This window comes from Salmo salar, unplaced genomic scaffold (assembly GCF_905237065.1).
Source record: "Salmo salar unplaced genomic scaffold, Ssal_v3.1, whole genome shotgun sequence".
In the NCBI taxonomy this organism is placed as follows: domain Eukaryota; kingdom Metazoa; phylum Chordata; class Actinopteri; order Salmoniformes; family Salmonidae; genus Salmo; species Salmo salar.
Genome location: NW_025550925.1, coordinates 140,113 through 165,526, shown reverse-complemented (window position 1 = coordinate 165,526; position 25,414 = coordinate 140,113). Strand labels below are relative to the sequence as shown.

Below are 25,414 nucleotides of genomic sequence, written 5' to 3'. Positions count from 1 at the left end.
AGTGTTACTTTAGCACTATGCTTAGGGTCATTGTCCTGCTGGAAGGTGAACCTCCGTCCCAGTCTCAAATCTCTGGAAGACTGAAACCGGTTTCCCCTCAATAATTTCCCTGTATTTAGCGCCATCCATCATTCCTTAAATTCTGACCAGTTTCCCAGTCCCTGCCAATGAAAAACATCCCCACAGCAAGATGCTGCCACAACCACACTTCACTGTGGGATGGTGTTCTCGGGGTGATGAGAGGTTTGCGCCAGACATAGCGTTTTCCTTGATGGCCAAAAAGCACCTTCTTCCATATGTTTGGGGCGTCTCCCACATGCCTTTTAACGCTCACAGAGCAGGGAGAAATGCTCCCAGAGCAGGGAGAAACGCTCCCAGAGCAGGGAGAAATGCTCCGCTCCTAGAGCAGCGAGTAACGCTCTGCATTGACTCATCACATACGCTGCTACTACTGTTCATTATCTGCCACCGACTCGGTACCGGGACCCCGCGTACGCCGACTCGGTACCGGGACCCCGCGTACACCGACTCGGTACCGGGACCCCGCGTACACCGACTCGGTACCGGGACCCCGACTCAGGACCGGGACCCCGTGTACACCGACTCAGGACCGGGACCCCGTGTACACTGAGTCAGGACCGGTGGGTAACGTAGTATGTACAGTGCCTTCAGAAAGTATTCAGACCCCTTGACTTTTTCCACATTGTTACTTTACAACATTCAAAAATGGATTAAATACATGTTCTACCTCATCAATCGACACACAATACCCCATAATGACAAGTTTGTCATTTTTGCAAATGTATTAAAAATTAAAAATAGAAATACCTTATTTACATAATAAGTATTCAGACACTTTGCTATGTGACCTGAAGTTGAGCTCAGGTGCATCCTGTTTCCATTGATCATCCTTGATGTTTTTACCACAGTCCACGTGGTAAATTAAATTGATTGGACATGATTTGGAAAGGCTCACCTGTCGAAATAAGGTCCCACAGTTGACAGTGCATGTCAGAGCAAAAACCAAGCCATGAGGTCGAAGGAATTGTCCGTAGAGCTCTGAGACAGGATTGTGTCGAGGCACAGATCTGGGGAAGGGTACCACAACATTTCTGCAGCATTGAAGGTCCCTAAGAACACAGTTGCCTCTATCATTCTTAAATGGAAGAAGTTTGGAACCACCAAGACTCTTCCTAGAGCTGGCCGCCCGGCCAAACTGAGCAATCGGGGGGAAGGGCCTTGGTCAGGGAGGTGACCAAGAACCCGATGGTCACTCTGACAGAGCTCCAGAGTTCCTCTGTGGAGATGGGAGAACCTTCCAGAAGGACAACCATCTCTGCAGCACTCCACCAATCAAGTCTTTATGGTAGAGTGGGCAGACGGAAGCCACTCCTCAGTAAAAGGCACATGACAGCCCGCTTGGAATTTGCCGAAAAGCACCTAAAGGACTCAGACCATGAGAAACAAGGTTCTCTGGTCTGATGAAACCAAGATTGAACTCTTTGGCCTGAATTCCAAGCCTCACGTCTGGAGGTAACCTGGCACCATCCCTACGATGAAGCATGGTGGCAGCATCATGCTGCGGGAATATTTTTCAGCAGCAGAGACTGGGAGACTAGTCAGGATTGAGGGAAAGATGAATGGAGCCAAGTACAGAGAGATCCTTAATGAAAACCAGTTCCAGAATACTCAGGACCTCAGACTGGGCGAAGGTTCACCTTTCAACAGGACAACGCAGGAGTGGCTTCCAGACAAGTCTCTGAATGTCCTCGAGTGGCCCAGCCAGAGCCCGGATTTGAACTTGATTGAACATCTCTGGAGAGACCTGAAAATAGCTGTGCAGAGACGCTCCCCATTCAACCCGACAGAGCTTGAGAGGATCTGCAGAAGAATGGGAGAAACTCCCCAAATACAGGTGTACCAAGCTTGTAGCATCATACCCAAGAAGACTCCAGGCTGTAATCACTGCCAGGCTTGTAGCGTCATACCCAAGAAGACTTGATGCTGTAATCACTGCCAAGGGTGCTTCAACAAAGCACTGAGTAAAGGGTCTGAATACTTATGTAAATGTGAAAACATTTCTAAAAACCTGTTTTGAATAAGGCTGCAACGTATCAACATGTTAAAAGGTCATGGGGTCTGAATACTTTCCCAAGGCAGTGTCCTGCCAAAGCTTTCCCGAGGCAGTGTCCTGCCAAAGCTTTCCCGAGGCAGTGTCCTGCCAAAGCTTTCCCGAGGCAGTGTCCTGCCAAAGCTTTCCCGAGGCAGTGTCCTGCCAAAGCTTTCCCAAGGCAGTGTCCTGCCAAAGCTTTCCCAAGGCAGTGTCCTGCCAAAGCTTTCCCAAGGCAGTGTCCTCCTAAAGCTTTCCCAAGGCAGTGTCCTCCTAAAGCTTTCCCAAGGCAGTGTCCTGCTAAACTTCTCCCAAGGCAGTGTCCTGCTAAACTTTTCCCAAGGCAGTGTCCTGCTAAACTTTCCCCAAGGCAGTGTCCTGCCAAAGCTTTCCCAAGGCAGTGTCCTGCCAAAGCTTTCCCAAGGCAGTGTCCTGCTAAAGCTTTCAGAGCTCTACTCATCTCAGCTCAATGGAACAGCTTGACCACACAGTACATGAAGAAAACAGGTGAAATTCCTCTAGCGTCCACGATATCCTCACCTCTTGTTGTATCTTCACCATGATAATACTCCTCATCATCCTCACCTCCTCTCCCTGCTCTCTCGTTACAGTCCACGTGGTCTCCCTTCACGTCATCGTCAGGGACACTGCTGTCAGATCCCTTCCTCCTGGAGACGCGAGGGCCGCGATGCTGCTGCATCTGTTCCTGGCAAGGGGAGTGCTGCGCTGGGGCCTGCTGGCTCTGACCTTGACCCTGCTGCTGCTGGGTGGTGGTGACCCCTGACCCCTGCTTCACCGCCCCGCCAGAGGAGTTCATGACTGGTCTGGGGCTGTTGGCTTGGGCGCGGGTGTAGTGACCCTGTAGAGGACAGAGAGAGATAACAGACACCAAGGATGGTGTTGGTTAGTGACAGGAGGACAGAGACCCTGCTGCCTGACTTAGTGCTACGGTACCATTACCCTGCTGCCTGACTTAGTGCTACGGTACCATTACCCTGCTGCCTGACTTAGTGCTACGGTACCATTACCCTGCTGTCTGACTTAGTGCTACGATACCATTACCCTGCTGCCTGACTTAGTGCTACGGTACCACCACTACCACCACCACCACTACCACCACCACTACTACTACCACCACTACCACCACTACTACCACCACCACCACCACTACTAGAGGAAGAGAGGAGACCTCTGGACTACTACCACTACCACTACTACTACTACCACTACTACTACCACCACTACCACTACCACTACTACTACTACTACCACTACTACTAACACTACTAGAGGAAGAGAGGAGACCTCTGGACGACTACCACTACCACCACTGCCACTACTACCACCACTACTACCACTACTACTACCACCACCACCACAACTACTACTACTACCACCACCACCAACACTACTACCACAACTACTACTACTACTACCACTACTAGAGGAAGAGAGGAGACCTCTGGACTACTACCACCACCACCACTACAACTACTACTACCACCACCACCACAACTACTACTACCACTACCACTACTAGAGGAAGAGAGGAGACCTCTGGACTACTACCACCACTACTACTACCACAACTACTACCACCACCACTACTACTACTACCACCACAACTACTATTGCCACCACCACCACCACTACCACCGCTACTACCACCACCATCACTACTACCACCACCACCACCACCACCACCACCACCACTACTACCACCACCACTACCACCACTACTACCACCACCACCACCACTACTAGAGGAAGAGAGGAGACCTCTGGACTACTACCACTACCACTACTACTACTACCACTACTACTACCACCACTACCACTACCACTACTACTACTACTACCACTACTACTAACACTACTAGAGGAAGAGAGGAGACCTCTGGACGACTACCACTACCACCACTGCCACTACTACCACCACTACTACCACTACTACTACCACCACCACCACAACTACTACTACTACCACCACCACCAACACTACTACCACAACTACTACTACTACTACCACTACTAGAGGAAGAGAGGAGACCTCTGGACTACTACCACCACCACCACTACAACTACTACTACCACCACCACCACAACTACTACTACCACTACCACTACTAGAGGAAGAGAGGAGACCTCTGGACTACTACCACCACTACTACTACCACAACTACTACCACCACCACTACTACTACTACCACCACAACTACTATTGCCACCACCACCACCACTACCACCGCTACTACCACCACCATCACTACTACCACCACCACCACCACCACCACCACCACCACTACTACCACCGCCGCCGCCACCACCACTACTACCACCGCCGCCACCACCACTACCACCACCGCTACCACCACCACCACTACTACAATTACTACTACTACCACCACCACCGCTACCACCACCACTACCACCACCGCTACTACCAAACCGCTACTACCACCACCGCTACTACCACTACCACCACCGCTACTACCACCACCACCAACACCACTACCACTACTACCGCCACCAACTCCAAACCCCTACTACCACCACCACCACTACTACTACCACCACCGCCACCACTACCACCACTACCACCACCGCTACCACCACTACTACCACCACCACTACCACTATTACCACTACTACTAGAGGAAGAGAGGAGACCTCTGGACTGCTACCACTACTACTACCACCGCTACTACTACCACTACAAGGGTACTAGAGAGGAAGAGAGGAGACCTCTGGACTACTACCACCACCACTACTACCACCACTACCACCACTACCACCACCGCTACCACCACCACCACCACCACTACTACTAGAGGAAGAGAGGAGACCTCTGGACTGCTACCACCACCACTACTACTACTACCACCGCTACTACTACCACTACAAGGGTACTACAGAGGAAGAGAGGAGACCTCTGGACTACTACCACCACTACTACTACTACCACCACTACTACCACCACCACTACCACTAGAGGAAGAGAGGAGACCTCTGGACTACTACTACTACTACAACTAGGGTACTACAGAGGAAGAGAGGAGACCTCTGGACTACTACCACCACCACCACCACTACTAATACTACCACCACCACTACCACTACTACCAATACTACCACCACTACTACCAATACTACCACCACTACTACCAATACTACCACCACCACTACTACCAATACTACCACCACCACTACCACTAGAGGAAGAGAAGAGGCCTCTGGACTACTACTACTACTAGGGTACTACAGAGGAAGAGAGGAGACCTCTGGACTACCACCATTACTAGGGTACTACAGAGGAAGAGAGGAGGCCTCTGGACTACTACCACTACTAGGGTACTACAGAGGACGAGAGGAGGCCTCTGGACTACTACCACTACTAGGGTACTACAGAGGAAGAGAGGAGACCTCTGGACTACTACCACTACTAGGGTACTACAGAGGAAGAGAGGAGACCTCTGGACTACTACAACTACTAGGGTACTACAGAGGAAGAGAGGAGACCTCTGGACTACTAACACTACTAGGGTACTACAGAGGAAGAGAGGAGACCTCTGGACTACTACCACTACTAGGGTACTACAGAGGAAGAGAGGAGGCCTCTGGACGGTGGTACCTGCTCTCTTCCTGTGGTGCCGGTGGGTCCCCCTCCTGCTGTCTGTTGACGTACCCCCCAGTTAGATAACAACCCAACAACATGGTGGCACAGAGAGATCTGGTTCATGATAAAGGGACCAGCCATTGAAAAGCTAAATGGTATTTTGTTTTGTTGCATACCACTGACATGGGAAGGTTACTTTAAAGCTGTACACACTGACAGACAGCTGGTGGAAAGGATAAAGCCAAACTGACAACAACAACATGTAAAGACAAATAGGAAATCAGCATCGATGGAATAACAAGTCATGTGACAGTAACAAACAGCATTGGTAGACCTATCAGCACAGCTGGGTTAACGTGTGTGTGTGTGTGTGTGTGTGTGTGTGTGTGTGTGGTGGAGAGTGTGTGTGTGTGTGTACGTGTACTCACGTGGGCAGAGTTGTTCTGGTTGTTACTGGAGCGGGACCTGCGTCGGGACTGGATGCCGATGTTCTCTCCTTTCAGCAGAGAGTGGACAACATCATCCAGAAAGGTCATCTGGATCATAGAGGGGTCAACGTTCTGGGGCTCTAGAACCTAGTAGAGGAAGAGAGGAGTATTTAATATGAAGACAGGAGTATAGAGGAGTATAGAGGAGTATTTAATATGAAGACAGGAGTATAGAGGAGTACAGAGGAGTATTTAATATGAAGACAGGAGTATAGAGGAGAATAGAGGAGTATTTAATATGAAGACAGGAGTATAGAGGAGTATATAGGAGTATTTAATATGAAGACAGGAGTATAGAGGATTATTTAATATGAAGTCAGGAGTATAGAGGAGTACAGAGGAGTATAGAGGAGTATTTAATATGAAGACAGGAGTATAGAGGAGTATAGAGGAGTATTTAATATGGAGACAGGAGTATAGAGGAGTATAGAGGAGTATTTAATATGGAGACAGGAGTATAGAGGAGTATAGAGGTGTATTTAATATGGAGACCGGAGTATAGAGGAGTATAGAGGTGTATTTAATATGAAGACAGGAGTATAGAGGTGTATTTAATATCAAGAGAGGAGTATAGAGGAGTATTTAATATGAAGACAGGAGTATAGAGGTTTATTTAATATGGAGACAGGAGTATAGAGGAGTATAGAGGTGCATTTAATATGAAGAGGGGAGTATAGAGGAGTATTTAATATGAAGACAGGAGTATAGAGGAGTATTTAATATGAAGAGTATAGAGGAGTACAGAGGAGTATTTAATATGAAGACAGGAGTATAGAGGAGTATTTAATATGAAGACAGGAGTATAGAGGAGTATAGAGGTGTATTTAATATGAAGACAGGAGTATAGAAGAGTATTTAATATGAAGACAGGAGTATAGAGCAGTATAGAGGTGTATTTAATATGAAGAGGGGAGTATAGAGGAGTATTTAATATGAAGAGAGTTGAGGTGTATTTAATATGGAGACAGGAGTATAGAGGAGTATAGAGGTGTATTTAATATGAAGAGAGGGTAAAGAGGATTATAGATGTGTATTTAACATGAAGAGAGAGTATAGAGGATTATAGAGGTGTATGTAATATGAAGAGAGAAGTATAGAGGAGTATAGAGGTGTATTTAATATGAAGACAGGAGTATAGAGGAGTATTTAATATGAAGAGAGGAGTATAGAGGAGTATAGATGAGTATTTAATATGAAGAGAGGAGTATAGAGGTGTATTTAATATGAAGACAGGAGTATAGAGGAGTATTTAATATGAAGAGAGGAGTATAGAGGTGTATTTAATATGAAGACAGGAGTATAGAGGTTTATTTAATATGGAGACAGGAGTATAGAGGTGTATTTAATATGGAGACAGGAGTATAGAGGAGTATAGAGGTGCATTTAATATGAAGAGGGGAGTATAGAGGAGTATTTAATATGAAGACAGGAGTATAGAGGAGTATTTCATATGAAGAGTATAGAGAAGTACAGAGGAGTATTTAATATGAAGACAGGAGTATAGAGGAGTATAGAGGTGTATTTAATATGAAGACAGGAGTATAGAGGAGTATTTAATATGAAGACAGGAGTATAGAGGAGTATAGAGGTGTATTTAATATGAAGACAGGAGTATGGAGGAGTATAGAGGTGTATTTAATATGAAGAGGGGAGTATAGAGGAGTATTTAATATGAAGAGAGAGTTTAGAGGTGTATTTAATATGGAGACAGGAGTACAGAGGAGTATAGAGGTGTATTTAATATGAAGACAGGAGTATAGAGGAGTATTTAATATGAAGAGAGGAGTATAGAGGTGTATTTAATATGAAGACAGGAGTATAGAGGTGTATTTAATATGAAGAGAGAAGTATAGAGGAGTAAAGAGGTGTATTTAATATGAAGACAGGAGTATAGAGGAGTATAGATGAGTATTTAATATGAAGAGAGGAGTATAGAGGTGTATTTAATATGAAGACAGGAGTATAGAGGAGTATTTAATATGAAGAGAGGAGTATAGAGGTGTATTTAATATGAAGACAGGAGTATAGAGGAGTATTTAATATGAAGAGAGGAGTATAGAGGAGTATAGAGGTGTATTTAATATGGAGGAGTATAGAGGAGTATTTAATATGGAGACAGGAGTATAGAGGAGTATAGATGTGTATTTATTATGAAGAGGGGAGTATAGAGGAGTATTTAATATGAAGAGGGGAGTATAGAGGAGTATTTAATATGAAGAGGGGAGTATAGAGGAGTATTTAATATGGAGACAGGAGTACAGCGGAGTATAGAGGTGTATTTAATATGAAGACAGGAGAATAGAGGTGTATTTAATATGAAGAGAAGTATAGAGGAGTAAAGAGGTGTATTTAATATGAAGACAGGAGTATAGAGGAGTATAAATGAGTATTTAATATGAAGAGAGGAGTATAGAGGTGTATTTAATATGAAGACAGGAGTATAGAGGTGTATTTAATATGAAGAGAGAAGTATAGACGAGTAAAGAGGTGTATTTAATATGAAGACAGGAGTATAGAGGAGTATAAATGAGTATTTAATATGAAGAGAGGAGTATAGAGGAGTATAGAGGTGTATTTAATATGAAGACAGGAGTATAGAGGAGTATTTAATATGAAGACAGGAGTATAGAGGATTATTTAATATGAAGACAGGAGTATAGAGGAGTACAGAGGAGTATAGAGGAGTATTTAATATGAAGACAGGAGTATAGAGGAGTATAGAGGAGTATTTAATATGGAGACAGGAGTATAGAGGAGTATAGAGGAGTATTTAATATGGAGACAGGAGTATAGAGGAGTATAGAGGTGTATTTAATATGGAGACCGGAGTATAGAGGAGTATAGAGGTGTATTTAATATGAAGACAGGAGTATAGAGGTGTATTTAATATCAAGAGAGGAGTATAGAGGAGTATTTAATATGAAGACAGGAGTATAGAGGTTTATTTAATATGGAGACAGGAGTATAGAGGAGTATAGAGGTGCATTTAATATGAAGAGGGGAGTATAGAGGAGTATTTAATATGAAGACAGGAGTATAGAGGAGTATTTAATATGAAGAGTATAGAGGAGTACAGAGGAGTATTTAATATGAAGACAGGAGTATAGAGGAGTATTTAATATGAAGACAGGAGTATAGAGGAGTATAGAGGTGTATTTAATATGAAGACAGGAGTATAGAGGAGTATTTAATATGAAGACAGGAGTATAGAGCAGTATAGAGGTGTATTTAATATGAAGAGGGGAGTATAGAGGAGTATTTAATATGAAGAGAGTTGAGGTGTATTTAATATGGAGACAGGAGTATAGAGGAGTATAGAGGTGTATTTAATATGAAGAGAGGGTAAAGAGGATTATAGATGTGTATTTAACATGAAGAGAGAGTATAGAGGAGTATAGAGGTGTATTTAATATGAAGACAGGAGTATAGAGGAGTATTTAATATGAAGAGAGGAGTATAGAGGAGTATAGATGAGTATTTAATATGAAGAGAGGAGTATAGAGGTGTATTTAATATGAAGACAGGAGTATAGAGGAGTATTTAATATGAAGAGAGGAGTATAGAGGTGTATTTAATATGAAGACAGGAGTATAGAGGAGTATAGAGGTTTATTTAATATGGAGACAGGAGTATAGAGGTGTATTTAATATGGAGACAGGAGTATAGAGGAGTATAGAGGTGCATTTAATATGAAGAGGGGAGTATAGAGGAGTATTTAATATGAAGACAGGAGTATAGAGGAGTATTTCATATGAAGAGTATAGAGAAGTACAGAGGAGTATTTAATATGAAGACAGGAGTATAGAGGAGTATAGAGGTGTATTTAATATGAAGACAGGAGTATAGAGGAGTATAGAGGTGTATTTAATATGAAGACAGGAGTATGGAGGAGTATAGAGGTGTATTTAATATGAAGAGGGGAGTATAGAGGAGTATTTAATATGAAGAGAGAGTTTAGAGGTGTATTTAATATGGAGACAGGAGTACAGAGGAGTATAGAGGTGTATTTAATATGAAGACAGGAGTATAGAGGAGTATTTAATATGAAGAGAGGAGTATAGAGGTGTATTTAATATGAAGACAGGAGTATAGAGGTGTATTTAATATGAAGAGAGAAGTATAGAGGAGTAAAGAGGTGTATTTAATATGAAGACAGGAGTATAGAGGAGTATAGATGAGTATTTAATATGAAGAGAGGAGTATAGAGGTGTATTTAATATGAAGACAGGAGTATAGAGGAGTATTTAATATGAAGAGAGGAGTATAGAGGTGTATTTAATATGAAGACAGGAGTATAGAGGAGTATTTAATATGAAGAGAGGAGTATAGAGGAGTATAGAGGTGTATTTAATATGGAGGAGTATAGAGGAGTATTTAATATGGAGACAGGAGTATAGAGGAGTATTTAATATGAAGAGGGGAGTATAGAGGAGTATTTAATATGGAGACAGGAGTACAGCGGAGTATAGAGGTGTATTTAATATGAAGACAGGAGAATAGAGGTGTATTTAATATGAAGAGAGAAGTATAGAGGAGTAAAGAGGTGTATTTAATATGAAGACAGGAGTATAGAGGAGTATAAATGAGTATTTAATATGAAGAGAGGAGTATAGAGGTGTATTTAATATGAAGACAGGAGTATAGAGGTGTATTTAATATGAAGAGAGAAGTATAGACGAGTAAAGAGGTGTATTTAATATGAAGACAGGAGTATAGAGGAGTATAAATGAGTATTTAATATGAAGAGAGGAGTATAGAGGAGTATAGAGGTGTATTTAATATGAAGACAGGAGTATAGAGGAGTATTTAATATGAAGAGAGGAGTATAGAGGTGTATTTAATATGAAGACAGGAGTATAGAGGAGTATTTAATATGAAGAGAGGAGTATAGAGGAGTATAGAGGTGTATTTAATATGGAGGAGTATAGAGGAGTATTTAATATGGAGACAGGAGTATAGAGGAGTATAGATGTGTATTTATTATGAAGAGGGGAGTATAGAGGAGTATAGAGGAGTATTTAATATGGAGAAGGGAGTATAGAGGTGTATTTAATATGAAGAGAGGAGTATAGAGGAGTATTTAATATGAAGAGAGGAGTATAGAGGAGTATAGAGGAGTATTTAATATGGAGAAGGGAGTATAGAGGAGTATTTAATATGGAGAAGGGAGTATAGAGGTGAATTTAATATGAAGAGAGGTGTATTTAATATGAAGAGGAGTATTTAACATGAAGAGAGGAGTATAGAGGAGTATAGAGGAGTATTAAATATGAAGACAGGAGTATAGAGGAGTATAGAGGAGTATTTAATATGAAGAGAGGAGTATAGAGGAGTATAGAGGTGTATTTAATATGAATATAGGAGTATAGAGGAGTATTTAATATGAAGAGAGGAGTATAGAGGAGTATTTAATATGAAGACAGGAGTATAGAGGAGTATAGAGGAGTCTTTAATATGAAGACAGGAGTATAGAGGAGTATAGAGGAGTATTTCATATGAAGACAGGAGTATAGACGAGTATTTAATATGAAGACAGGAGTATAGAGGAGTCTTTAATATGAAGACAGGAGTATAGAGTAGTCTTTAATATGAAGAGAGGAGTATAGAGGAGTATTTAATATGAAGACAGGAATATAGAGGAGTATAGAGGTTTATTTAATATGGAGACAGGAGTATAGAGGAGTATAGAGGTGCATTTAATATGAAGAGGGGAGTATAGAGGAGTATTTAATATGAAGACAGGAGTATAGAGGAGTATTTAATATGAAGAGTATAGAGGAGTACAGAGGAGTATTTAATATGAAGACAGGAGTATAGAGGAGTATTTAATATGAAGACAGGAGTATAGAGGAGTATAGAGGTGTATTTAATATGAAGACAGGAGTATAGAGGAGTATTTAATATGAAGACAGGAGTATAGAGGAGTATAGAGGTGTATTTAATATGAAGACAGGAGTATAGAGCAGTATAGAGGTGTATTTAATATGAAGAGGGGAGTATAGAGGAGTATTTAATATGAAGAGAGTTGAGGTGTATTTAATATGGAGACAGGAGTATAGAGGAGTATAGAGGTGTATTTAATATGAAGAGAGGGTAAAGAGGATTATAGATGTGTATTTAACATGAAGAGAGAGTATAGAGGATTATAGAGGTGTATTTAATATGAAGAGAGAAGTATAGAGGAGTATAGAGGTGTATTTAATATGAAGACAGGAGTATAGAGGAGTATTTAATATGAAGAGAGGAGTATAGAGGAGTATAGATGAGTATTTAATATGAAGAGAGGAGTATAGAGGTGTATTTAATATGAAGACAGGAGTATAGAGGAGTATTTAATATGAAGAGAGGAGTATAGAGGTGTATTTAATATGAAGACAGGAGTATAGAGGAGTATAGAGGTTTATTTAATATGGAGACAGGAGTATAGAGGTGTATTTAATATGGAGACAGGAGTATAGAGGAGTATAGAGGTGCATTTAATATGAAGAGGGGAGTATAGAGGAGTATTTAATATGAAGACAGGAGTATAGAGGAGTATTTCATATGAAGAGTATAGAGAAGTACAGAGGAGTATTTAATATGAAGACAGGAGTAGAGGAGTATTTAATATGAAGACAGGAGTATAGAGGAGTATAGAGGTGTATTTAATATGAAGACAGGAGTATAGAGGAGTATTTAATATGAAGACAGGAGTATAGAGGAGTATAGAGGTGTATTTAATATGAAGACAGGAGTATAGAGGAGTATAGAGGTGTATTTAATATGAAGAGGGGAGTATAGAGGAGTATTTAATATGAAGAGAGAGTTTAGAGGTGTATTTAATATGGAGACAGGAGTACAGAGGAGTATAGAGGTGTATTTAATATGAAGACAGGAGTATAGAGGAGTATTTAATATGAAGAGAGGAGTATAGAGGTGTATTTAATATGAAGACAGGAGTATAGAGGTGTATTTAATATGAAGAGAGAAGTATAGAGGAGTAAAGAGGTGTATTTAATATGAAGACAGGAGTATAGAGGAGTATAGATGAGTATTTAATATGAAGAGAGGAGTATAGAGGTGTATTTAATATGAAGACAGGAGTATAGAGGAGTATTTAATATGAAGAGAGGAGTATAGAGGTGTATTTAATATGAAGACAGGAGTATAGAGGAGTATTTAATATGAAGAGAGGAGTATAGAGGAGTATAGAGGTGTATTTAATATGGAGGAGTATAGAGGAGTATTTAATATGGAGACAGGAGTATAGAGGAGTATAGATGTGTATTTATTATGAAGAGGGAGTATAGAGGAGTATAGAGGAGTATTTAATATGGAGAAGGGAGTATAGAGGTGTATTTAATATGAAGAGAGGAGTATAGAGGAGTATTTAATATGAAGAGAGGAGTATAGAGGAGTATAGAGGAGTATTTAATATGGAGAAGGGAGTATAGAGGAGTATTTAATATGGAGAAGGGAGTATAGAGGTGAATTTAATATGAAGAGAGGTGTATTTAATATGAAGAGGAGTATTTAACATGAAGAGAGGAGTATAGAGGAGTATAGAGGAGTATTAAATATGAAGACAGGAGTATAGAGGAGTATTTAATATGAAGAGAGGAGTATAGAGGAGTATTTAATATGAAGACAGGAGTATAGAGGAGTATAGAGGAGTCTTTAATATGAAGACAGGAGTATAGAGGAGTATAGAGGAGTATTTCATATGAAGACAGGAGTATAGACGAGTATTTAATATGAAGACAGGAGTATAGAGGAGTCTTTAATATGAAGACAGGAGTATAGAGTAGTCTTTAATATGAAGAGAGGAGTATAGAGGAGTATTTAATATGAAGACGGGAATATAGAGGAGTATAGAGGTTTATTTAATATGGAGACAGGAGTATAGAGGAGTATAGAGGTGCATTTAATATGAAGAGGGGAGTATAGAGGAGTATTTAATATGAAGACAGGAGTATAGAGGAGTATTTAATATGAAGAGTATAGAGGAGTACAGAGGAGTATTTAATATGAAGACAGGAGTATAGAGGAGTATTTAATATGAAGACAGGAGTATAGAGGTGTATTTAATATGAAGACAGGAGTATAGAGGAGTATTTAATATGAAGACAGGAGTATAGAGGAGTATAGAGGTGTATTTAATATGAAGACAGGAGTATAGAGCAGTATAGAGGTGTATTTAATATGAAGAGGGGAGTATAGAGGAGTATTTAATATGAAGAGAGTTGAGGTGTATTTAATATGGAGACAGGAGTATAGAGGAGTATAGAGGTGTATTTAATATGAAGAGAGGGTAAAGAGGATTATAGATGTGTATTTAACATGAAGAGAGAGTATAGAGGATTATAGAGGTGTATTTAATATGAAGAGAGAAGTATAGAGGAGTATAGAGGTGTATTTAATATGAAGACAGGAGTATAGAGGAGTATTTAATATGAAGAGAGGAGTATAGAGGAGTATAGATGAGTATTTAATATGAAGAGAGGAGTATAGAGGTGTATTTAATATGAAGACAGGAGTATAGAGGAGTATTTAATATGAAGAGAGGAGTATAGAGGTGTATTTAATATGAAGACAGGAGTATAGAGGAGTATAGAGGTTTATTTAATATGGAGACAGGAGTATAGAGGTGTATTTAATATGGAGACAGGAGTATAGAGGAGTATAGAGGTGCATTTAATATGAAGAGGGGAGTATAGAGGAGTATTTAATATGAAGACAGGAGTATAGAGGAGTATTTCATATGAAGAGTATAGAGAAGTACAGAGGAGTATTTAATATGAAGACAGGAGTAGAGGAGTATTTAATATGAAGACAGGAGTATAGAGGAGTATAGAGGTGTATTTAATATGAAGACAGGAGTATAAAGGAGTATTTAATATGAAGACAGGAGTATAGAGGAGTATAGAGGTGTATTTAATATGAAGACAGGAGTATAGAGGAGTATAGAGGTGTATTTAATATGAAGAGGGGAGTATAGAGGAGTATTTAATATGAAGAGAGAGTTTAGAGGTGTATTTAATATGGAGACAGGAGTACAGAGGAGTATAGAGGTGTATTTAATATGAAGACAGGAGTATAGAGGAGTATTTAATATGAAGAGAGGAGTATAGAGGTGTATTTAATATGAAGACAGGAGTATAGAGGTGTATTTAATATGAAGAGAGAAGTATAGAGGAGTAAAGAGGTGTATTTAATATGAAGACAGGAGTATAGAGGAGTATAGAGGAGTATTTAATATGAAGAGAGGAGTATAGAGGTGTATTTAATATGAAGACAGGAGTATAGAGGAGTATTTAATATGAAGAGAGGAGTATAGAGGTGTATTTAATATGAAGACAGGAGTATAGAGGAGTATTTAATATGAAGAGAGGAGTATAGAGGAGTATAGAGGTGTATTTAATATGGAGGAGTATAGAGGAGTATTTAATATGGAGACAGGAGTATAGAGGAGTATAGATGTGTATTTATTATGAAGAGGGGAGTATAGAGGAGTATTTAATATGAAGAGGGGAGTATAGAGGAGTATTTAATATGAAGAGGGGAGTATAGAGGAGTATTTAATATGGAGACAGGAGTACAGCGGAGTATAGAGGTGTATTTAATATGAAGACAGGAGAATAGAGGTGTATTTAATATGAAGAGAGAAGTATAGAGGAGTAAAGAGGTGTATTTAATATGAAGACAGGAGTATAGAGGAGTATAAATGAGTATTTAATATGAAGAGAGGAGTATAGAGGTGTATTTAATATGAAGACAGGAGTATAGAGGTGTATTTAATATGAAGAGAGAAGTATAGAGGAGTAAAGAGGTGTATTTAATATGAAGACAGGAGTATAGAGGAGTATAAATGAGTATTTAATATGAAGAGAGGAGTATAGAGGAGTATAGAGGTGTATTTAATATGAAGACAGGAGTATAGAGGAGTATTTAATATGAAGAGAGGAGTATAGAGGTGTATTTAATATGAAGACAGGAGTATAGAGGAGTATTTAATATGAAGAGAGGAGTATAGAGGAGTATAGAGGTGTATTTAATATGGAGGAGTATAGAGGAGTATTTAATATGGAGACAGGAGTATAGAGGAGTATAGATGTGTATTTATTATGAAGAGGGGAGTATAGAGGAGTATAGAGGAGTATTTAATATGGAGAAGGGAGTATAGAGGTGTATTTAATATGAAGAGAGGAGTATAGAGGAGTATTTAATATGAAGAGAGGAGTATAGAGGAGTATAGAGGAGTATTTAATATGGAGAAGGGAGTATAGAGGTGAATTTAATATGAAGAGAGGTGTATTTAATATGAAGAGAGGAGTATTTAACATGAAGAGAGGAGTATAGAGGAGTATAGAGGAGTATTAAATATGAAGACAGGAGTATAGAGGAGTATAGAGGAGTATTTAATATGAAGAGAGGAGTATAGAGGAGTATAGAGGTGTATTTAATATGAAGACAGGAGTATAGAGGAGTATTTAATATGAAGAGAGGAGTATAGAGGTGTATTTAATATGAAGACAGGAGTATAGAGGAGTATTTAATATGAAGAGAGGAGTATAGAGGAGTATAGAGGTGTATTTAATATGGAGGAGTATAGAGGAGTATTTAATATGGAGACAGGAGTATAGAGGAGTATAGATGTTATTTATTATGAAGAGGGGAGTATAGAGGAGTATAGAGGAGTATTTAATATGGAGAAGGGAGTATAGAGGTGTATTTAATATGAAGAGAGGAGTATAGAGGAGTATTTAATATGAAGAGAGGAGTATAGAGGAGTATAGAGGAGTATTTAATATGGAGAAGGAGTATAGAGGAGTATTTAATATGGAGAAGGGAGTATAGAGGTGAATTTAATATGAAGAGAGGTGTATTTAATATGAAGAGGAGTATTTAACATGAAGATAGGAGTATAGAGGAGTATAGAGGAGTATTAAATATGAAGACAGGAGTATAGAGGAGTATAGAGGAGTATTTAATATGAAGAGAGGAGTATAGAGGAGTATAGAGGTGTATTTAATATGAATATAGGAGTATAGAGGAGTATTTAATATGAAGAGAGGAGTATAGAGGAGTATTTAATATGAAGACAGGAGTATAGAGGAGTATAGAGGAGTCTTTAATATGAAGACAGGAGTATAGAGGAGTATAGAGGAGTATTTCATATGAAGACAGGAGTATAGACGAGTATTTAATATGAAGACAGGAGTATAGAGGAGTCTTTAATATGAAGACAGGAGTATAGAGTAGTCTTTAATATGAAGAGAGGAGTATAGAGGAGTATTTAATATGAAGACAGGAATATAGAGGAGTATAGAGGTTTATTTAATATGGAGACAGGAGTATAGAGGAGTATAGAGGTGCATTTAATATGAAGAGGGGAGTATAGAGGAGTATTTAATATGAAGACAGGAGTATAGAGGAGTATTTAATATGAAGAGTATAGAGGAGTACAGAGGAGTATTTAATATGAAGACAGGAGTATAGAGGAGTATTTAATATGAAGACAGGAGTATAGAGGAGTATAGAGGTGTATTTAATATGAAGACAGGAGTATAGAGGAGTATTTAATATGAAGACAGGAGTATAGAGGAGTATAGAGGTGTATTTAATATGAAGACAGGAGTATAGAGCAGTATAGAGGTGTATTTAATATGAAGAGGGGAGTATAGAGGAGTATTTAATATGAAGAGAGTTGAGGTGTATTTAATATGGAGACAGGAGTATAGAGGAGTATAGAGGTGTATTTAATATGAAGAGAGGGTAAAGAGGATTATAGATGTGTATTTAACATGAAGAGAGAGTATAGAGGATTATAGAGGTGTATTTAATATGAAGAGAGAAGTATAGAGGAGTATAGAGGTGTATTTAATATGAAGACAGGAGTATAGAGGAGTATTTAATATGAAGAGAGGAGTATAGAGGTGTATTTAATATGAAGACAGGAGTATAGAGGAGTATAGAGGTTTATTTAATATGGAGACAGGAGTATAGAGGTGTATTTAATATGGAGACAGGAGTATAGAGGAGTATAGAGGTGCATTTAATATGAAGAGGGGAGTATAGAGGAGTATTTAATATGAAGACAGGAGTATAGAGGAGTATTTCATATGAAGAGTATAGAGAAGTACAGAGGAGTATTTAATATGAAGACAGGAGTAGAGGAGTATTTAATATGAAGACAGGAGTATAGAGGAGTATAGAGGTGTATTTAATATGAAGACAGGAGTATAGAGGAGTATTTAATATGAAGACAGGAGTATAGAGGAGTATAGAGGTGTATTTAATATGAAGACAGGAGTATAGAGGAGTATAGAGGTGTATTTAATATGAAGAGGGGAGTATAGAGGAGTATTTAATATGAAGAGAGAGTTTAGAGGTGTATTTAATATGGAGACAGGAGTACAGAGGAGTATAGAGGTGTATTTAATATGAAGACAGGAGTATAGAGGAGTATTTAATATGAAGAGAGGAGTATAGAGGTGTATTTAATATGAAGACAGGAGTATAGAGGTGTATTTAATATGAAGAGAGAAGTATAGAGGAGTAAAGAGGTGTATTTAATATGAAGACAGGAGTATAGAGGAGTATAGATGAGTATTTAATATGAAGAGAGGAGTATAGAGGTGTATTTAATATGAAGACAGGAGTATAGAGGAGTATTTAATATGAAGAGAGGAGTATAGAGGTGTATTTAATATGAAGACAGGAGTATAGAGGAGTATTTAATATGAAGAGAGGAGTATAGAGGAGTATAGAGGTGTATTTAATATGGAGGAGTATAGAGGAGTATTTAATATGGAGACAGGAGTATAGAGGAGTATAGATGTGTATTTATTATGAAGAGGGGAGTATAGAGGAGTATAGAGGAGTATTTAATATGGAGAAGGGAGTATAGAGGTGTATTTAATATGAAGAGAGGAGTATAGAGGAGTATTTAATATGAAGAGAGGAGTATAGAGGAGTATAGAGGAGTATTTAATATGGAGAAGGGAGTATAGAGGAGTATTTAATATGGAGAAGGGAGTATAGAGGTGAATTTAATATGAAGAGAGGTGTATTTAATATGAAGAGGAGTATTTAACATGAAGAGAGGAGTATAGAGGAGTATAGAGGAGTATTAAATATGAAGACAGGAGTATAGAGGAGTATTTAATATGAAGAGAGGAGTATAGAGGAGTATTTAATATGAAGACAGGAGTATAGAGGAGTATAGAGGAGTCTTTAATATGAAGACAGGAGTATAGAGGAGTATAGAGGAGTATTTCATATGAAGACAGGAGTATAGACGCAGTATTTAATATGAAGACAGGAGTATAGAGGAGTCTTTAATATGAAGACAGGAGTATAGAGTAGTCTTTAATATGAAGAGAGGAGTATAGAGGAGTATTTAATATGAAGACAGGAATATAGAGGAGTATAGAGTTTATTTAATATGGAGACAGGAGTATAGAGGAGTATAGAGGTGCATTTAATATGAAGAGGGGAGTATAGAGGAGTATTTAATATGAAGACAGGAGTATAGAGGAGTATTTAATATGAAGAGTATAGAGGAGCACAGAGGAGTATTTAATATGAAGACAGGAGTATAGAGGAGTATTTAATATGAAGACAGGAGTATAGAGGGTGTATTTAATATGAAGACAGGAGTATAGAGGAGTATTTAATATGAAGACAGGAGTATAGAGGAGTATAGAGGTGTATTTAATATGAAGACAGGAGTATAGAGCAGTATAGAGGTGTATTTAATATGAAGAGGGGAGTATAGAGGAGTATTTAATATGAAGAGTTGAGGTGTATTTAATATGGAGACAGGAGTATAGAGGAGTATAGAGGTGTATTTAATATGAAGAGAGGGTAAAGAGGATTATAGATGTGTATTTAACATGAAGAGAGAGTATAGAGGATTATAGAGGTGTATTTAATATGAAGAGAGAGAAGTATAGAGGAGTATAGAGGTGTATTTAATATGAAGACAGGAGTATAGAGGAGTATTTAATATGAAGAGAGGAGTATAGAGGAGTATAGAGGAGTATTTAATATGAAGAGAGGAGTATAGAGGTGTATTTAATATGAAGACAGGAGTATAGAGGAGTATTTAATATGAAGAGAGGAGTATAGAGGTGTATTTAATATGAAGACAGGAGTATAGAGGATATAGAGGTTTATTTAATATGGAGACAGGAGTATAGAGGTGTATTTAATATGGAGACAGGAGTATAGAGGAGTATAGAGGTGCATTTAATATGAAGAGGGGAGTATAGAGGAGTATTTAATATGAAGACAGGAGTATAGAGGAGTATTTCATATGAAGAGTATAGAGAAGTACAGAGGAGTATTTAATATGAAGACAGGAGTATAGAGGAGTATAGAGGTGTATTTAATATGAAGACAGGAGTATAGAGGAGTATTTAATATGAAGACAGGAGTATAGAGGAGTATAGAGGTGTATTTAATATGAAGACAGGAGTATGGAGGAGTATAGAGGTGTATTTAATATGAAGAGGGGAGTATAGAGGAGTATTTAATATGAAGAGAGAGTTTAGAGGTGTATTTAATATGGAGACAGGAGTACAGAGGAGTATAGAGGTGTATTTAATATGAAGACAGGAGTATAGAGGAGTATTTAATATGAAGAGAGGAGTATAGAGGTGTATTTAATATGAAGACAGGAGTATAGAGGTGTATTTAATATGAAGAGAGAAGTATAGAGGAGTAAAGAGGTGTATTTAATATGAAGACAGGAGTATAGAGGAGTATAGATGAGTATTTAATATGAAGAGAGGAGTATAGAGGTGTATTTAATATGAAGACAGGAGTATAGAGGAGTATTTAATATGAAGAGAGGAGTATAGAGGTGTATTTAATATGAAGACAGGAGTATAGAGGAGTATTTAATATGAAGAGAGGAGTATAGAGGAGTATAGAGGTGTATTTAATATGGAGGAGTATAGAGGAGTATTTAATATGGAGACAGGAGTATAGAGGAGTATAGATGTGTATTTATTATGAAGAGGGGAGTATAGAGGAGTATTTAATATGAAGAGGGGAGTATAGAGGAGTATTTAATATGAAGAGGGAGTATAGAGGAGTATTTAATATGGAGACAGGAGTACAGCGGAGTATAGAGGTGTATTTAATATGAAGACAGGAGAATAGAGGTGTATTTAATATGAAGAGAAAGTATAGAGGAGTAAAGAGGTGTATTTAATATGAAGACAGGAGTATAGAGGAGTATAAATGAGTATTTAATATGAAGAGAGGAGTATAGAGGTGTATTTAATATGAAGACAGGAGTATAGAGGTGTATTTAATATGAAGAGAGAAGTATAGACGAGTAAAGAGGTGTATTTAATATGAAGACAGGAGTATAGAGGAGTATAGAGGAGTATTTAATATGAAGAGAGGAGTATAGAGGAGTATAGAGGTGTATTTAATATGAAGAGAGGAGTATAGAGGAGTATTTAATATGAAGACAGGAGTATAGAGGAGTATTTAATATGAAGACAGGAGTATAGAGGAGTACAGAGGAGTATAGAGGAGTATTTAATATGAAGACAGGAGTATAGAGGAGTATAGAGGAGTATTTAATATGGAGACAGGAGTATAGAGGAGTATAGAGGAGTATTTAATATGGAGACAGGAGTATAGAGGAGTATAGAGGTGTATTTAATATGGAGACCGGAGTATAGAGGAGTATAGAGGTGTATTTAATATGAAGACAGGAGTATAGAGGTGTATTTAATATCAAGAGAGGAGTATAGAGGAGTATTTAATATGAAGACAGGAGTATAGAGGTTTATTTAATATGGAGACAGGAGTATAGAGGAGTATAGAGGTGCATTTAATATGAAGAGGGGAGTATAGAGGAGTATTTAATATGAAGACAGGAGTATAGAGGAGTATTTAATATGAAGAGTATAGAGGAGTACAGAGGAGTATTTAATATGAAGACAGGAGTATAGAGGAGTATTTAATATGAAGACAGGAGTATAGAGGAGTATAGAGGTGTATTTAATATGAAGACAGGAGTATAGAGGAGTATTTAATATGAAGACAGGAGTATAGAGCAGTATAGAGGTGTATTTAATATGAAGAGGGGAGTATAGAGGAGTATTTAATATGAAGAGAGTTGAGGTGTATTTAATATGGAGACAGGAGTATAGAGGAGTATAGAGGTGTATTTAATATGAAGAGAGGGTAAAAGAGGATTATAGATGTGTATTTAACATGAAGAGAGAGTATAGAGGATTATAGAGGTGTATTAATATGAAGAGAGGAGTATAGAGGTGTATTTAATATGAAGACAGGAGTATAGAGGAGTATTTAATATGAAGAGAGGAGTATAGAGGAGTATAGATGAGTATTTAATATGAAGAGAGGAGTATAGAGGTGTATTTAATATGAAGACAGGAGTATAGAGGAGTATTTAATATGAAGAGAGGAGTATAGAGGTGTATTTAATATGAAGACAGGAGTATAGAGGAGTATAGAGGTTTATTTAATATGGAGACAGGAGTATAGAGGTGTATTTAATATGGAGACAGGAGTATAGAGGAGTATAGAGGTGCATTTAATATGAAGAGGGGAGTATAGAGGAGTATTTAATATGAAGACAGGAGTATAGAGGAGTATTTCATATGAAGAGTATAGAGAAGTACAGAGGAGTATTTAATATGAAGACAGGAGTATAGAGGAGTATAGAGGTGTATTTAATATGAAGACAGGAGTATAGAGGAGTATTTAATATGAAGACAGGAGTATAGAGGAGTATAGAGGTGTATTTAATATGAAGACAGGAGTATAGAGGAGTATAGAGGTGTATTTAATATGAAGAGGGGAGTATAGAGGAGTATTTAATATGAAGAGAGAGTTTAGAGGTGTATTTAATATGGAGACAGGAGTACAGAGGAGTATAGAGGTGTATTTAATATGAAGACAGGAGTATAGAGGAGTATTTAATATGAAGAGAGGAGTATAGAGGTGTATTTAATATGAAGACAGGAGTATAGAGGTGTATTTAATATGAAGAGAGAAGTATAGAGGAGTAAAGAGGTGTATTTAATATGAAGACAGGAGTATAGAGGAGTATAGATGAGTATTTAATATGAAGAGAGGAGTATAGAGGTGTATTTAATATGAAGACAGGAGTATAGAGGAGTATTTAATATGAAGAGAGGAGTATAGAGGTGTATTTAATATGAAGACAGGAGTATAGAGGAGTATTTAATATGAAGAGAGGAGTATAGAGGAGTATAGAGGTGTATTTAATATGAGAGGAGTATAGAGGAGTATTTAATATGGGATGAGTGAAGAGGAGTATAGAGGGTATTTAATATGAAGAGGGGAGTATAGAGGAGTATTTAATATGGAGACAGGAGTACAGCGGAGTATAGAGGTGTATTTAATATGAAGACAGGAGAATAGAGGTGTATTTAATATGAAGAGAGAAGTATAGAGGAGTAAAGAGGTGTATTTAATATGAAGACAGGAGTATAGAGGAGTATAAATGAGTATTTAATATGAAGAGAGGAGTATAGAGGTGTATTTAATATGAAGACAGGAGTATAGAGGTGTATTTAATATGAAGAGAGAAGTATAGACGAGTAAAGAGGTGTATTTAATATGAAGACAGGAGTATAGAGGAGTATAAATGAGTATTTAATATGAAGAGAGGAGTATAGAGGAGTATAGAGGTGTATTTAATATGAAGACAGGAGTATAGAGGAGTATTTAATATGAAGAGAGGAGTATAGAGGTGTATTTAATATGAAGACAGGAGTATAGAGGAGTATTTAATATGAAGAGAGGAGTATAGAGGAGTATAGAGGTGTATTTAATATGGAGGAGTATAGAGGAGTATTTAATATGGAGACAGGACTATAGAGGAGTATAGATGTGTATTTATTATGAAGAGGGGAGTATAGAGGAGTATAGAGGAGTATTTAATATGGAGAAGGAGTATAGAGGTGTATTTAATATGAAGAGAGGAGTATAGAGGAGTATTTAATATGAAGAGAGGAGTATAGAGGAGTATAGAGGAGTATTTAATATGGAGAAGGAGTATAGAGAGTATTTAATATGGAGAAGGAGTATAGAGGTGAATTTAATATGAAGAGAGGTGTATTTAATATGAAGAGGAGTATTTAACATGAAGAGAGGAGTATAGAGGAGTATAGAGGAGTATTAAATATGAAGACAGGAGTATAGAGGAGTATAGAGGAGTATTTAATATGAAGAGAGGAGTATAGAGGAGTATAGAGTGTATTTAATATGAATATAGGAGTATAGAGGAGTATTTAATATGAAGAGAGGAGTATAGAGGAGTATTTAATATGAAGACAGGAGTATAGAGGAGTATAGAGGAGTCTTTAATATGAAGACAGGAGTATAGAGGAGTATAGAGGAGTATTTCATATGAAGACAGGAGTATAGACGAGTATTTAATATGAAGACAGGAGTATAGAGGAGTCTTTAATATGAAGACAGGAGTATAGAGTAGTCTTTAATATGAAGAGAGGAGTATAGAGGAGTATTTAATATGAAGACAGGAATATAGAGGAGTATAGAGGTTTATTTAATATGGAGACAGGAGTATAGAGGAGTATAGAGGTGCATTTAATATGAAGAGGGGAGTATAGAGGAGTATTTAATATGAAGACAGGAGTATAGAGGAGTATTTAATATGAAGAGTATAGAGGAGTACAGAGGAGTATTTAATATGAAGACAGGAGTATAGAGGAGTATTTAATATGAAGACAGGAGTATAGAGGAGTATAGAGGTGTATTTAATATGAAGACAGGAGTATAGAGGAGTATTTAATATGAAGACAGGAGTATAGAGGAGTATAGAGGTGTATTTAATATGAAGACAGGAGTATAGAGCAGTATAGAGGTGTATTTAATATGAAGAGGGGAGTATAGAGGAGTATTTAATATGAAGAGAGTTGAGGTGTATTTAATATGGAGACAGGAGTATAGAGGAGTATAGAGGTGTATTTAATATGAAGAGAGGGTAAAGAGGATTATAGATGTGTATTTAACATGAAGAGAGAGTATAGAGGATTATAGAGGTGTATTTAATATGAAGAGAGAAGTATAGAGGAGTATAGAGGTGTATTTAATATGAAGACAGGAGTATAGAGGAGTATTTAATATGAAGAGAGGAGTATAGAGGAGTATAGATGAGTATTTAATATGAAGAGAGGA

General features: G+C 37.8%; 1 protein-coding gene and 3 long non-coding RNA genes across 8 annotated transcripts in view; 3 read left to right on the top strand and 1 right to left on the bottom strand.

Annotated features, from left to right (window-relative positions):
• The window catches only part of LOC106592091 (probable JmjC domain-containing histone demethylation protein 2C), a 218,513-nt gene that overhangs the window by 122,279 nt on the left and 70,820 nt on the right, over window positions 1-25,414 (bottom strand). For 2 of the 5 annotated variants that reach the window (XM_045714094.1, XM_045714095.1), the window contains exons 5-7: window positions 6,155-6,301; window positions 5,742-5,783; window positions 2,651-2,969 (exon numbers count right to left, since the gene is read on the bottom strand). In XM_045714094.1, coding sequence (XP_045570050.1) covers window positions 2,651-2,969; window positions 5,742-5,783; window positions 6,155-6,301 — 508 coding nt within the window. The remainder of the gene's footprint in view (window positions 1-2,650; window positions 2,970-5,741; window positions 5,784-6,154; window positions 6,302-25,414) is intronic. The other 3 variants (XM_045714096.1, XM_045714098.1, XM_045714097.1) reach the window with 2 other exon arrangements.
• Window positions 8,254-11,468, top strand: LOC123740258 (uncharacterized). The gene is made up of 3 exons (XR_006768260.1): window positions 8,254-8,285; window positions 11,361-11,412; window positions 11,453-11,468. It is a non-coding gene; the product is annotated as an uncharacterized lncRNA (long non-coding RNA).
• On the top strand, window positions 13,387-16,431 carry LOC123740256 (uncharacterized). The gene is made up of 3 exons (XR_006768258.1): window positions 13,387-13,407; window positions 13,650-13,680; window positions 16,379-16,431. It is a non-coding gene; the product is annotated as an uncharacterized lncRNA (long non-coding RNA).
• On the top strand, window positions 18,945-21,681 carry LOC123740257 (uncharacterized). The gene is made up of 3 exons (XR_006768259.1): window positions 18,945-18,965; window positions 19,209-19,239; window positions 21,633-21,681. It is a non-coding gene; the product is annotated as an uncharacterized lncRNA (long non-coding RNA).